This window comes from Salmo trutta, chromosome 29, assembly GCF_901001165.1.
Source record: "Salmo trutta chromosome 29, fSalTru1.1, whole genome shotgun sequence".
Lineage (NCBI taxonomy): Eukaryota > Metazoa > Chordata > Actinopteri > Salmoniformes > Salmonidae > Salmo > Salmo trutta.
In genome coordinates this window covers 26,951,824-26,966,771 of record NC_042985.1, presented here as the reverse complement: position 1 = coordinate 26,966,771, position 14,948 = coordinate 26,951,824, and the positions used below count along the sequence as shown (strand labels likewise).

At 45.8% G+C, this 14,948-nt stretch overlaps 1 protein-coding gene across 6 annotated transcripts in view; it reads right to left on the bottom strand.

Annotated features, from left to right (window-relative positions):
- Positions 1-14,948, bottom strand: part of LOC115167261 (zinc finger homeobox protein 3-like) — a 172,505-nt gene that overhangs the window by 13,573 nt on the left and 143,984 nt on the right. For 4 of the 6 annotated variants that reach the window (XM_029721498.1, XM_029721499.1, XM_029721501.1 and 1 more), the window contains 3 exons: positions 6,130-6,269; positions 5,273-5,473; positions 212-338 (listed from right to left, as the gene is read on the bottom strand). In XM_029721498.1, the coding sequence (XP_029577358.1) occupies positions 212-338; positions 5,273-5,473; positions 6,130-6,269 (468 nt within the window). The remainder of the gene's footprint in view (positions 1-211; positions 339-5,272; positions 5,474-6,129; positions 6,270-14,948) is intronic. The other 2 variants (XM_029721500.1, XM_029721502.1) reach the window with 1 other exon arrangement.

Sequence of the window (14,948 nt, the reverse complement as noted above, 5' to 3'; positions counted from 1 at the left end):
GGAGGTTGCAACACACAGAAGTAATAACTAATTCAGTCTCCTGCAGATGCAGGAATCATTATTTTTCCTTTGTTGTCAATGACGGCCTTGGCATGATCCCCTACATTTTCATTACATTTTCCAAAGGGAGAACCGTGCCATTACTATCCTTCACATATAAATGAAAGGAGGGACAATTAAAGCATAGGTAAATACATGGTGCTATACTGACCGGCTTGTTTCTTGATATCTTCAGAGCTGGAGTTAGCTGTGGCCTGTGGGGTGCTGCTTTGTGCCTCTCTGTCTGGGCCTGGTACTGGTATGAACATGCTTTCTGGCAGAACCTCTGATGCCGTCACCTGGTTAATCAAACACAAGACACATCCCTTGTTAATTACTGTCTGGTTCTATTATACAACTGAGTTTCTTTAAGCTCACAAAAATATAATGTTATTATATATTCTTTCCATTTAAAACTGCATACATATTTTCCTGATGGAATTGATAGACATCTTAAAAAATCTCGGACACCCTTGCACAAGGTTTCTCTCTCACATGCACTCACTCACAAATAATCATATTACTTTTGACTTTATTTGCCATCCCTGGAATTTGCACTTTGATCACTGCTGGTGTTTTGTCATGTGACTGGAAAGTTCTGCTGCAGCCAATTAGTGAGATGGCCTGAAAAGCCTACCTTGGCCAACTGAAAAGCTTATTAGGCAATCTAATTGAATAATTATTCCATGAAAAAAGCGCATCTCATTCCAATGATAAGGACCAGAGCAGACAAGAGGCATTCTGGGTAATATAAGCACTATCAATTTGGGGAAATAGTCTGTGCCTTCCAACCCTGCATAAGTCACAATATAGTGGTTTAATGTCAGTTACGTTAAAGTTATTTCAGGTGCATTAAGAATACAAAATTAGAACTACTATGGATAAATCCAAACATGAACAGGTTCAATAAAGATTTCTGAACAAATACGCAAAGAAATTACGTTTCAGGAGGAATGCTATGCATTTTTCCACTATACAATGGTTTAATTTGTTTCTACCATTTTAATTAGAACATTTCAAGGAGCAATGAATATTGATTAAAAAACTGCAGAGAAGCAGCCAGGTTTTCTTTGCTCTCAAAAGGTTGAAGTCAATCATGGGTGAATGACAGCCACCTCCCTCCATATTATCTCCCCCCACCCCTCCTTCTCTCCCATCTCTCTCCTCATAGCCCCTCTTTCCCCTTAAAGAAATGCAACAATTCATCAAATGCACTCATTAAGCGGCTCCTATTTAACAATAATCAGTGGTTGAGATTGGAAGAGGCCGGGAGATGAGGCACTGTCTGCTTCACCTTCCTTCAATTAACTCCCCAAACAGAATAATCAGCCTCACTCCCCACGCTGCATTTCAATTCACAGTACCCCAACGCACCCCACCCCTCTCCCTACTCCCCACAGTCTCTCCCCACCCCTCTCCCTACTCCCCACAGTCTCTCCCCACCCCTCTCCCTACTCCCCACAGTCTCTCCCCACAGTCTCTCCCCACCCCTCTCCCTACAGTCTCTCCCCACCCCTCTCCCTACAGTCTCTCCCCACCCCTCTCCCTACAGTCTCTCCCCACCCCTCTCCCTACTCCCCAGTCTCTCCCCACCCCTCTCCCTACAGTCTCTCCCCACCCCTCTCCCTACAGTCTCTCCCCACCCCTCTCCCTACAGTCTCTCCCCACCCCTCTCCCTACAGTCTCTCCCCACCCCTCTCCCTACAGTCTCTCCCCACCCCTCTCCCTACAGTCTCTCCCCACCCCTCTCCCTACAGTCTCTCCCCACCCCTCTCCCTACTCCCTACAGTCTCTCCCCACCCCTCTCCCTACTCCCCACAGTCTCTCCCCACCCCTCTCCGTGCCTCTATTAATCCTCTTCCTCCATTTCAGGTTCTCCTTACTGCAATGGACCACCCTTCTCTCCTACCACCCCATAATGGTAATCCTGGCTTTGCCTCTTTACTTAAATGTGGATGTGTGGATGATATCAAACAAAGCTATACAAAATGAAAAGGAAGAATCTAATTCAAATAGCTGTTTGACATTTACTATCTAAAATAATACTCATATTCTTCAAAAATAATCAGTCAAATCTTATCAACATATATTTAACCTTAAGTCACCAGGAGTGATGTATAAAGGCATAATGGATTCACCTAGTCATATGAAACATAAAATAAACTGTTTACTCTGTGTACCTTTGGTCTGCTTCTAAAAGGAACAAACTCTCTTTCAGTCTGCAACAAGCAGTGTGTACTGCAAATAGTGACAATGAGGACATGTCTGTAAACAAAGCATGGCACACAGCTCCAAACAGACCCACTCTAGTCCTACACAAGGCCGAGTCCTCCTCAAGCAACAGCGGGTTTGCATAGGGCTCCGGGGTTAAGTGGAACAGTAAACATTCTCTAGTCCATCACTGTGCGATTAGTCTCATCAGAAATTCCCTGGAAAATATTCAGATACTTTCTGTTTTCTTCTCCCTTCTTTCTCTCCCTCTCCTCCAAACAGAGAGTGGCAAATTAATGCAACCAGCATGGAGAATACCACAAATACAAAACACAGCAGCGATTTACATTACAAAGTGGACTGTTTCTAGACAACTGCTTCATTAGACGACGAGAGGCAAGAGCAGAGAGTATCCCAAGGTCACTTTTAATTTGGACCGCCTAATTGGCAAACATAGTTCAAAATGGCTATCATCTAGCCAGACTCAGAATTAATGAAGCACAATTATTTTCATTACCCCTATCTTAGACAGACAGAAAATGAGACATAGAATGAGAGAGGGAGGGGAGGAGAGAGGAAGAGAGGGAGCGAGAGAGGAGAGAGAGAGAGGGAGGGGTAATGGAAGGATGGGGCTGCAGGAGGGAGAGAGAGAGAGAGAGAGAGGGAGAGAGAGAACATGGTGGATAACAATGAAGGTTGAGAGAGTGTGTGCATCTTTATGCATGGTCGACATGAAATAAAAGTCTCCTATTTCAGAATTCATTAGGCTCGTCTGGTACACGTGAAAAAAAACAGAGTACCTTTCCATCTATATCCACCAGTAAAAATAAAAAAAGGTGCTGGTTTTAATGTGCCTTATATTACCTATGGTTCTCTCCTGAGTCTTTGTAGGGGCTCAGTGCATTGTTATCTCTATAAAAGAAAAATACTGCTGCCTTCCATACTAAAGTGTTCGCCATTTGCTTTCTAGCTGGGCCAGAAAGATGGCTAGGCAGCTAGGCAGAGCATCGTTCTCCTGAATGATTGTCCAGCGAGTAATTCTGTTCCACAGGCAAGAACAAACGTCAACATTTGCACAGTCCTTTACAGGAAATCAAAGGAGAGAAAATAAAACCATATTTTCATTTAATGCTGATTAAAACAAAATGAGCTGAGTTCTTTCGCTGGGGTAATGTAGCAGAGGTAGACAGAGTCAATGTTGTAAATACTGATATTACAATTGTGTGAGTCTATATCTAACTTCAGAATGTATATTAATGCTTTAGGCTTTACGTTTTTTGTCTCACTCTGTGTGGAGACAGTTCCTAGATAGTGGTATATGTATAGGAAACGTTAGGGGTGATTATACAGACACACAGTCCCTATTGTCTCTTTGTGAAATTGGTGCATTCATTATTCACGTGAGATTTGAGGTTGGCACGCTAGATTAAAGAAATAGTGAATAATAATATTTCCATTGCATGAACTTGCATTTCATTAAAGGGAAAAAAAGTATTCATTAAATTTAAATTAATCTGTGTCACAATAACTTGAATATATTATTAATAAAAGCCTTTGTTTTGAATAGCGCTAAGGTGATCACAGACACAGAGAATATCAATGTGCTCCTGAGAATAAATGGACTGGAAGGTAAGAGAGCAGCTCATTTAGCAAACAACAGACTTATCTGTCTTTCTCCCCCCCTCACTATCTCAAATGACTACGATAAAAATGAGACCCAAAAAAGGGCTCATTGACCATAGGCACATTAGACAACGCCACATTAGAATATGGCTAAAGCATCTGAACCTAACCCCCATCATATCTGACTGGCAGTGAGTCAATGGGATGCCTTGGAGCCATTTCACAATTAACAGTTTCCTTCGTATTTTGATAAAGCTTCAAATGTCATCAATTTGGAAGAGAGAAGACTGGAGAGACATGCTCCATTACAAACAGCCAGCCAGGCAGGCAGGCAGGCAGGCAGGCAGGGTGAGTAACAGATCCAGCCAGGCAGGCAGGCAGGGTGAGTAACAGTCATCTCTGGGCTGCAAAGAAGAGACACAGCTAAGGCCTCCGTTGGTCCTTGACCTGATGGGGCCCAGCCAGTCTGCCTGCATTTCCCTTTGTGTACAGACATACGCTACATGCGCTAAGCTCACACACGCAGAGAAACAAAAAGGCTGTGCATATTCCCATGGCCTCATCATCACTTCCCACAGAGAAAATAAAGGACTAAACAGACACAGTGGTTAATATAGATGTGGTAAAGGATGTATAGTGTACAGGATGGGCTGGGTATTAAGGCCAGGTGGCAGAGCCATGACATCCTGTGTTGTGTTTCCTCTCAACGTATTCAGTGTGTTTAAAAAGGCCCTAGAAAACAAGATGTCATGAAGTCCCATGCATTCCAGTGGCCATGGATTAGCAGGATAACAGTAATCAATGTACACATCTCAGAGGCAGGCACCTGCCTGTAGGCTCACAAACAGAAAGACCACAATGCACCAGAAGAAAGGGAAGGAAAACCCAGCAAAAGGATTACGGACTGAACTACCTTGAACATCTCAAAACTATTTACAGCTGTTTAGCTAATAAAACACCATATTTGTACAATAGCTGATGTGTGGTGAGCCTTCTGGTATTAAATGGTTGCAGTGCATCACCCAAGTGGGTGGAAGAAGTGACTTTCCCCCCTACTATGTAAAGCTCTTTGAGCACCTACTGTAGGTGGAAAGGCGCTACATAAATGCAATCAATTATTATCATTATTATTACAACAACAGTTGTGTTCACCCTATTTTACAGAGATGGATGTGTGCAGGAGGCTTGGCATTGATATTTTTGGATGGCTTCGTTTAGCTTGGGGGAATGTGCATTCCCTGTTTATAATTGAGCTGACTATTGGTATGTAACAGCATTGCAGGGGCCATGGTTAAATATTTCTAAAGAATACAATACCTAAGGAGGAATGTATACACATACTGTATCCACAGTCCACACACACGAACACACCCTAACACACACGAACAAACACACGTACCGTGGCGATGAGCTTTTCCACGCAGTCGGGCGCCACGCTGTGGAGGTGTGTGAGGTGGAACTGCAGATGGATCTTGTTGTTCAGCATGTCCTGGCAGAGTGGGCACCGGAACATGGGCTGGACAGAGTGCTGCGTCATCACGTGCATTCTCAGGCGGTTCAGGTCCGTGTTGCTGAACTTGCAGTAGGGACATTGGTACATCTGGAGGAGAGGAGGAAAGGGGGGAGAGAGGAGGAAAGGGGGGAGAGAGGAGGAAAGGGGGGAGAGAGGAGGAGAGGTGGGAGAGAGGAGCACAGGGAGATTAATGAGGTGAGATGGAGAGCTGTAGGTCTGCTTTGTGAGAGAGAGGAGTTGGAATGGGAGGATGAATGGAGGAGTGTTGCCCCCTGTGTCTCTACCAGGCAGGTCCCTCTGATCATGGACCAGTAGGCAATACGGAGAGCAGCAGTCCTGGCACACACTTCAAAGCTCTCTCATCTGTCAAATACCATATTGATTTTCCACCTTTTGCACAATTAGCAATGCAACTGCAGCAGGAAAGCAAAACTAATTTTAAGGAGATTTCCAAAAAATCATGCATAATGCAAAAAGGCCCGTCTTTATTCAAATGTCTTTAAGAAAAATGCTTAGAAGTAGCTACATCTTTACATTCCTTTTCTCAATTAATGTGTAAGTTTTACTGCTCATAATGAGGGCATGGTAATTGGGGATGGGATAACCTTGAGTTGATTGGCAAGTTCAAATCGTTTGGGAACAGTGAGTGTTAATATGACCATCCTCTATAATTTAAGAAACCAACTTCTGGAAGTGGCAGCAGGCTGTGTGTTAAAGATAGAGCAGAAGGATTGGGCTGTTACCTGCTCCGCAGCAGCACTCTTCTCAGCCGTCCTGGGACGCTTGGAGGAGAGGGGGCTCCCTGTGGCCCCTGACCGTGAGGAGGGCCTCTTAGAGGGGTTCGGGGAGTCTGTCTGGTCCCTCTCTGACTGGCTGGATCCTGCTGCACGCACAAGCGCGCACACACACACACACACACACGGGGCAGAGAAGAGAAGAAGACTCATCAAAGCAAGGTGAAGACTTGGCAGCCAGAGAACAAGTCAATCAATAAGTGTGGATAAAGGGCTTTGAAATGTCTTTCTTCAATGTGATATAACCGCGTTTAATGGGACTTGGGCAGGGAAGCAGTTGATCAGCCAACCCACAGCTCCCCGTCCAAACCACCAGTCTGTATACTTCTCCTCCCATGCCAATGCAGCAACACACAGCCAAGGTACTTTGACGGCCTGTTTCTCCCCATGTTGGATCGTTAGGACATCAGACAGCGCCACAGACGGCTAATTAAGACATTAGTTTGCCACATTGGGCAGCTTTAGGCTTCTCTCTACCTCAGATTTGCAGTTTGAAGTGGCACTGGAGATGAGGGATTCGCCAAACTTGAGACGAGGCAAACATCCCCTCGCACACCAGCATTAAGGTAAAGAGATCAGTCCTCAGTTCAACTTCAAATGTGGCCACTTTCTTTACTTGGTTTCTCCCAGGTACTCTTTACAGCTGCTCCTATACGGGTACCCAGCTCTGACTAACAGAGAGGTGTGTATTCATTCATATGGTTCCATTTACACAGATATGATAGAAATAACACCAACTATAAATAGTTGCATAACATTAGCACAGATTGTTATTGTTTACAATGGTAGATAGGTCCCCATTGAGACAGTACATCCAATTAGCTAGGAAGAGGGCCTACTATAAGTGAGTGAATCTACTGCCAGACTTTCATCAAGAGGTGTAAACCTCAGCAATTCCCAACTGTATTTTCAATTTCTCGAATTCACACAATTATCAAAACAGACTGTCATGCTAGGCAAGGCCATGTATACTGCTGAGGTGGCTGTGGACTGGTTGAGAAGGGAGCAAGAAATTGGATTTTCGCTTTCAAAGCACTCATGACCAATGACCACATAAGCTTGCTCCTCATCAAAATACATTTCAGTTGAAATTGCTACCAAAGAGGGGTGAGGTCCTTGGATTCCTCTGCCAGGAATGAAATAGGAACAGTGACAGAGGAAGGAGAGGTGCAATTTGGCTTGGCAGTTAGAGCTTTAGAAGTTGTGGACCCAATATCCTCTGAAATCCTGCTGGAAACACTGACCTATAGCTTGACCCCGCTTGGGTAAATCCTCCTGCTCTTTGTGCCTACACAGCAAGTGAGTGCCAGTGCAACTCTCGACTTAATTGGAATTTCTGTAACCAGCTAAGCCTCCTCCAGTGGTTTGTGGGTTGGGCCAAGTGGACTGTGACAATGAGAGAGTGGATAGAGAGACTCATTCACACCCCAGCCCCTCACAACCCAACTGTGGGTTCCCCCCTTCACAAACCAACACGGGCACCAGGCTTCACAACCACAACACGCCATTCAGCTCTTAGCTAGAGCAGGAATTTTGAGAAGAAACAAAAGCTTTTTCCAAAACTCCCTTGGGGGGTTCAATAGGGAATTAGCCTACTGATTAGTATCCATATGCACCACAGGATGTACAAGACAGCCATGCTTTGGTACACACAGTGGGCTGAAATGTAAACAGCGGCTAATTGTCAGGTACCTGCCCATCTCAGGCAGGAATACCCCCTCTCTACTGTCACTGCAGGCTCCAGTGTGCTCTGCTCTACTAACCAGCTGGACGTATCACACAGCTAATCCTTTTAATGCAACCTGCAGCAGCATTAACAATGCAGCCAGCCTCTCCTTGCCTCCCGCTCCCTCTCTGTCTCCACTGAGCCAGGCCCCACAACAAGAAGCTTCTGCTCAGCTAACCAGAGAGGAGAGCACTCCCTGTTAGAAAGCCAAAAGAGAGAGAGGGAGAGAAAGAGAGGGAGGGAGGTAGACGGAGAGAGAGAGAAATAAAGCCAAACAAAATGGGAGCGGCAAACAGAAAAGAATCACAGCTGAGTAAAAATACTCAGCTAAGCCGGCGCTCGTAAAGGAGCTAAATCCACACGGAGCCGGGGGAGCCAGAGCACCACAGGGCCCCGCCGCCAGCGGAAAGAATTCACTGTGAAACTTAAGGAGGTGTCTTGCCGGCCCTTAACAAGGCCATAAAGAGTTAAATTTGGCCTGATTTGTACAGTCCTGGAAGGGCAAATTGAGAACAGGGGGCATTGGGAAGGGGGCGAGGGGGGGTCAGGTTAAGCGGGGCTGACCACGCTCCTGCTCCAGACATTAAAATGTCAGCTCCAATCAGGCCGGGGGCAGCTGAGCTGATTACCCAGTGGGGGCCCTGCCTTGGCTTTGGTCAGAGCAGCCTGCTGGATCTCCCAGAGACACTGAGATCGGCAAGGGAGGCCCTATTTGGTCCAGTCAGACACAATCCCATTAAACACATCAACCAATAAACAAAGGAAATGTTAAACAAAGGCACCTCCCCATTCCCTGACATTAACCTCTCAGTCATGAACTGTCCTCACCACTTCCTCCTCCACTTCACTACACTTCACTGCCTCTTCACTCACTGCCCCCTGTCCTCACTTCTCCTCTCTCCCTATCTCTTTCCTGGCCCACTCACTCTCTGGTGGTAGTCCCCCCCCCCCCCCCCCCCCGTGTTAAAAGACTATGAGGTAAGCCCTCCTACCAGATCAGGTCCTTGCTGCCTTGCTAAGCGATTAGTTGTCTCAGAAATCAGACTCTAACTGCTCACTATCAGGGTGGAAATCAGGCCCATAAATGCCCATATGTGGCCAGGCCTTCAGTACAGGGCAAACAGCTGGAGAAGGGGAAGCAGCTGAAGCCTGCTCTGCTCAGAGAGGCAGCGTTACTGGACAACAGTCTTCAATGAGGCTGATATGATCAATCAGGCCAGAGTAATGGACAACATAATGCATGGGCTATTGAGTCCCGAGGCCAACACATTTAATACCTATATTAAACAATATACAAGAAGCCCTCAAACAACAACCAGCAGCTGCCTGGGTCTACCAGTGTATAATGTATGTGGGTGTACACGTACAGTGTGTTTGAGTGTGTGTGTGTGTGTGTGTGTGTGTGTGTGTGTGTGTGTGTGTGTGAGAGAGAGAGAGTCGGAGAGCGGGGTGGGAAGGCTTGTTCAGGGCACAGCCTTACCTCGTCACGGCCTGTTAGGAGTCCATAAATCTGATCAATCGCTCTCTCCTAAGAATCCAAACCGCCCACTCCTGCCACCAGCCCTGTGACTAAAGTCCAGCTACCGTATCCTGTTTTCGTTGTCAAGTGAAGAGGAAAAAAAGAGAGACCAACACAGAGCGAGCCTGGGAACATACCGGAACGAAAAGGAGGCTGATAAAAACAGAGGGTGAGAGGATTTTAGCAGCGTGTGCGGTCTGAGCGTGGCATGGTTGGGCTTGTATCAGAACATGGCCGAGCATCGGGGCCGACCAGATCCATTAACAGGGGCTAGAAGCAGAGCATTGGCTCCTGATGGAAGGGCCTCTGCCTCCTCCAGGACCCACACTGTAATTCATGTGCACTGGGCTCAGCACACAGCCACATTCTGGCTATGAAAGGGGAAATAAAGACATTGGGTTCAGTTGGAGGGAAAGCGTACAGTAAGGTGAACTCCATTGCTCTCTAAAGTCCCACTTCTTTTGGCCTGCCCTTGGAGGCAATTTGAAGTTTAATATGCCGCATAAAATGGCAATCAAGGATATCAAGTTCCTTAATATTCAAATCTCGCTGTCTCTCCTTGTCAAATTAGCATCGGAGGACATTCTGAGCTGTGCTTTCATATATGGAGTCCCTGTGTGACCTGGAAGTGTCTGTGTAGCTCACCTGTGATAGGGTGTGAATCAGTTTGTCATCAGAGGGGCTGGGCTCATCTTTATGGCTTCATCCATACATGTGAATCACTGTGGGGCCTCCCCAGTGACCTCTCTGACTGAGAGGACCCTGTGTGTGACCCTGACCTCTCCTCTCCGCTCATTACACACCCACCTCACATCCATCCCAAACCAACTCTGACAGATACACAGAGTGGACTTTCATCTGAGAGCACAAAAGGTATAGCAGGAGGGAAAGAACCCTTAAGAGTCAATTAGGTGATTATTAATTCATGGGCCTTTTCCGTAAACCAGGGGCTTTTGTGCTGTCGAGTCCCGTAAGTGAATTGGACTTTGGCACCTTGTCTCACCTCCCTGGGCTGGGCTGCATTACTCAGGCTGCAGCGAGGGGGCTGTCAGCACACAGCCTGGTCTCTGTAGCAATCACAGCCTTGCTGTGCTTTCAAGGGGGGAAAAAGATGGCAGCTGGAGTGAGTGACCGACACAAGCCAGGCTGAATTAACACAACAGGTCTTCTGCCATTGAAATCTTCGAGGAATGCAATCACAGCTGCCATTGTGTCATTGATCTGCCTCTACGTCCTTGGGAAGGGATGTTCCACGAGTTGGAGCTAACAGGATGGAGAGGAGAGGAAAAGAGAGGAAGAAGAAAGGGGGAGAGAATGATTTCCTGTGGCGGGTGTCTGGGTCTGGGATGGTAGGCCTGGTGGTGCCCTCTTCTCTCACCACTGGCTGGAGAAGCCTGACCTTCAGTATGGACACTGTCCCTCAGGAGGCCGGGAAAAGGATGCATGTGGTCACTAGCTCCTCAGTCTCCTCCCCTCCTACCGACTGGCCCTATCCTGTCTGCAGACCCAGCTCTGCCTCGGAACCCAGAAGCCTCCGGTCGTAAAAACATAAGCCACAGTTTAGGCTCCGGTGGAGCCAGGCCATATGGCTCTACAGCCTGATACCCACCACTCTGCCCTGGGCCCAGGCCCAGCCGCTTCCTACCCACAACCACCCCTCTCACAATCCCTTCCCACAATGGCCTGATCATTCAGGGACAGACTCACAGCCATCTACTGTACTGGAACTCCCTCCATTCAGTCTCCTCCTCACCCCCTCCCCACTAACCCACCTCCCACTCCACACTTCACAGGGCCAAATTACTGAAGCTCTCTCTCCCCATGTCCCTCTGCTCTTCACTCGCCTCTAGTCCCTCAGCAATTTAACCATTAATATGGAGAAGCAGGTTCAACTCCCCAGTGCTACAAGTCATTCACTTTTAATGCATATGCTAACAATAACTGAATATGATCTCTCTTTTCCCCTCCCCTTTCTGCCCGTCTTTTTTAATCTACAGGCCATGTTAGAGCCCTGAGCGACAAAGGCTATATTCCACTTCACCTCATACTTCTCAGGTAATTACTCTGCATCAATTAATTTCAAATAAAGAAAATTACAACCAAAGCCTCACGCCAAAGCGACTCTATATCGAGGCTCATCATTCCTCAGTATCCTTGGTGGATAACCCTGACTTTTATTAAATGAAAAACCAGCTCCACACTGCATGGGAAGAGAGTGGTTTATATAGGCCTGCAGGCATGACTGCAACAAAGACACATTTAAATGAAGAAATTAAAAGGAGATAGTAATTAGTGTCCGCGTTATTAATCTTCAGGCCACTGAGCAGACGGCTGACATGGCGTTCACCTTTAAAGGACACTCCTCCCTGCCCACCCGGCCGGCACACAGGCAGTAGCAACACGGCTGGCCCATAACACTATAGCAATAAAACTCAAACCCTGATCTTTCAGGGAGTTGGCTCACAAACAAGGACAATTTATGGTCTATAATCGTCAAAGACAAAAGGAATTATAATTTGAGCGATGACAAGCACTCAAAGGACATGATATGAATATGTAAAAAACAATTCTGCTCTCCTCTGACCCTTACCCTACTGGCCAGCACAGCATTTCTGACAACTCATGAAACTATTACTAAAACTAGAGTTGAAAGATACCACATCCCCCATATACGTACGTTTCAGTGTGAGCCACACACCACTCCCATGACTAGAGAGCACAGATATGTTCAGCCTGCAGTATCACTCCTCTGCATCCAGGGGCTGCCAATGTTCACTGCACTGACAGAGATGCATCCATAGTCTAACGTCCCTTCACTCACACACACAGACACACACAAATCTACACATACAGACCAACCCACACATGCATACACACATATATAAACAAGCATGTAAGCACACACACTCACAACCATACACACACTCACAGCACCGGGCTCCTCCACACTCATCAAATCACAGAGATTCATAGGTAAAAGTAAATATTTAAGGGAAAAGAGATGGGACCAATTTGGTTGGGTGCTCTGCCGGTGACAGAATGCGGATGACCCCGCGCTGTAATATCATTTTCCCCTCCCTCGCTCCAGCTCCCATAATTTGAAAGTCAGGAAGGGGGTATGAGAGGAATTATTCATAAACCTCAATTGCAGAAGATTGCAACCCCCCCTCCCTCCCCACACACACACTGCATCCCTCCCTCCCATTTCTCCATATAGACCACCTCAATACAAACCCTCCCCATACATTTATGTTAAGCATGTCAAATCATATTGTGGCCATTTCTCCTAGTCCTTAAGTGTATTAACAATCCCTCTTTCCTCTTTCTGCCCCCCCTCCCCTCCTCCTCTACCTTTCTCCTACCTCCATCCCTGTGTATTCACCACCTGCATTAATACTGTCCTGCTCTAATATAGGTACAGCTCCCCTTGCCTTCAGGAGCAGAACCCCTCCATTTCACTAATGCTGCCTCAGCTAGGTGAACAAGGCGTGAGTAGAAGGGGAGCAAGGCTCGACGCTGGCCATTTATAAATATTTCATTGGCCGCATTAGAAACGACCCCTGGATAGCTTATTGGGGAAGTTGGCTAAATCGCAGCTTCTGCCAACATTCACTTTATTGTTTAAATAAGTAATGAATTCAATGTACAAACTAAACTTGTGGTTGTATGTCATCCCTCGCTCTCCCTCTCTCATGGAAAATAATTACAAAATGTGGTGTGTGTGTTCACCTGTGTGAGCGGCATATTGTAGAAATCTTTCAGCAGGAGAAGACATGCAGAATACACATGCATTTCTAAATGGCTTTAATGAATTTTGAAGCGCTGTGGCACTAAAAAGGGAAAATAAGATTGACAGTAGCTTTAAAAAGGAAGACTCCTTTCTTCTGCCTCTGCTAATGCTGCCTGCCTGATAGTGACTGTCATTTGTAAAGGGAACAACGTCTCTACACCAAGTTCCAATGGTTGTATGACAAGGATGAGACGAAACACTTCAATAGTTCTAATGATGAACCTTAGGAGAGCGGCACACCATCAGACAGCGGGAGACGGAGCACTTTTCAGACAGTCCTTTAAATAACAGGCTAGCTCAGTCCCTCACAGTCTAGTCCAGCAAACAGCATCAGTGTGTTGTTTGCCTTCTCAGACATCCTGAGACAATCATCAGCCACAACAAGCATGCCTCTGTTTACCAAATGCATTCTGTGTTCCTCTGCTGTTGTTCGTACAGGGTTACAGAGGGTCTCTGTACCGGCGCTGTGTCCATCAATCATACAAACAGAGTAGAAAAGTGACCTTCCATTACACTAGTGCTCCCGTCTCCTTTCTCAGCTGACAACACATCCGTCCCTCCACCCCTCCACCTTATCCACCCACCCACCTTTTCACTGACATCAAACAGAAACCCAGACCTGGTTTCCTAATGCACATGCTATTTTTAACTAAGTGGTTCTAATAAGCTGATGGGAAGCTGTACATTTTTCATACGCAAGCACATCTTTCCTTTGTGAAAACACAGAAACACACTTATTTGGTGATTAGTGACTGACAGAGGGTAGGAAAGGAATTGAATATGCTTGTATCAAATGGCATGCCTTTCAAAAAGCAGGAATGCTAATGTGAGGACTCTTCCTGAGCACCACAGGTATGAGTGAATTATTAATCGCTTGGCTCATTTTAATGCTTTTTAAAGTGCTATATTTTGATGTGTTAAAATGTACTTTTAGCCATTTTTCAGGCAGGCACGCATATCATTATTTCTCCCATCAAAGGGGAGCGTCACCCTCTCAAAGAGCACAAACAACTCATTTAAAATAAAAGTTAGAATATCAAAGACCTTTTTACAAAGATGAGGCTTCAAGTGGTGTGATTAACTTTTTTGTAGAAATTTATTTAAAAAAAATGTAGGTATGCAAAAGGTCTGGATTGTTTTCCAGCTTTTAACCTCACTAATGTAAATGAAGACATCAGAACTCTAACCATGCCCCAGGTCCAGGGATGGAGCTGGTCTAGTTAAAATGCCATCTCTCACTCTGCCTGCTAGTCTGTGATGTTGGCTTTCATTACCACAACTCTGTCTATTGGATGGGAGGAGATTACAAGAAATCCCCCTACTCGCTTCCATCCTTGTCTGACAACATGAAACAAATACCTAGATCAAAACTAATTACTGATAATACTTATTCCCTTTTCATAACAGTAAAAACTCAAAGTATAAAAAGGACCTTCCATTAACCCAGTGCTGACAACCAGGATTCAACCCTAACATAAGACTAGACTCAGGCCTCAACGCGCTATGGACTCTATTTTAACAAACCTAACACAATGGTAAACCTAAGGGCTCTATTTTAACAAACCTAACACAATGGTAAACCTAAGGGCTCTATTTTAACAAACCTAACACAATGGTAAACCTAAGGGCTCTATTTTAAGAAACCTAACACAATGGTAAACCTAAGGGCTCTATTTTAACAAACCTAACACAATGGTAAAGCTATGGGCTCTATTTGAACAAACCTAACACAA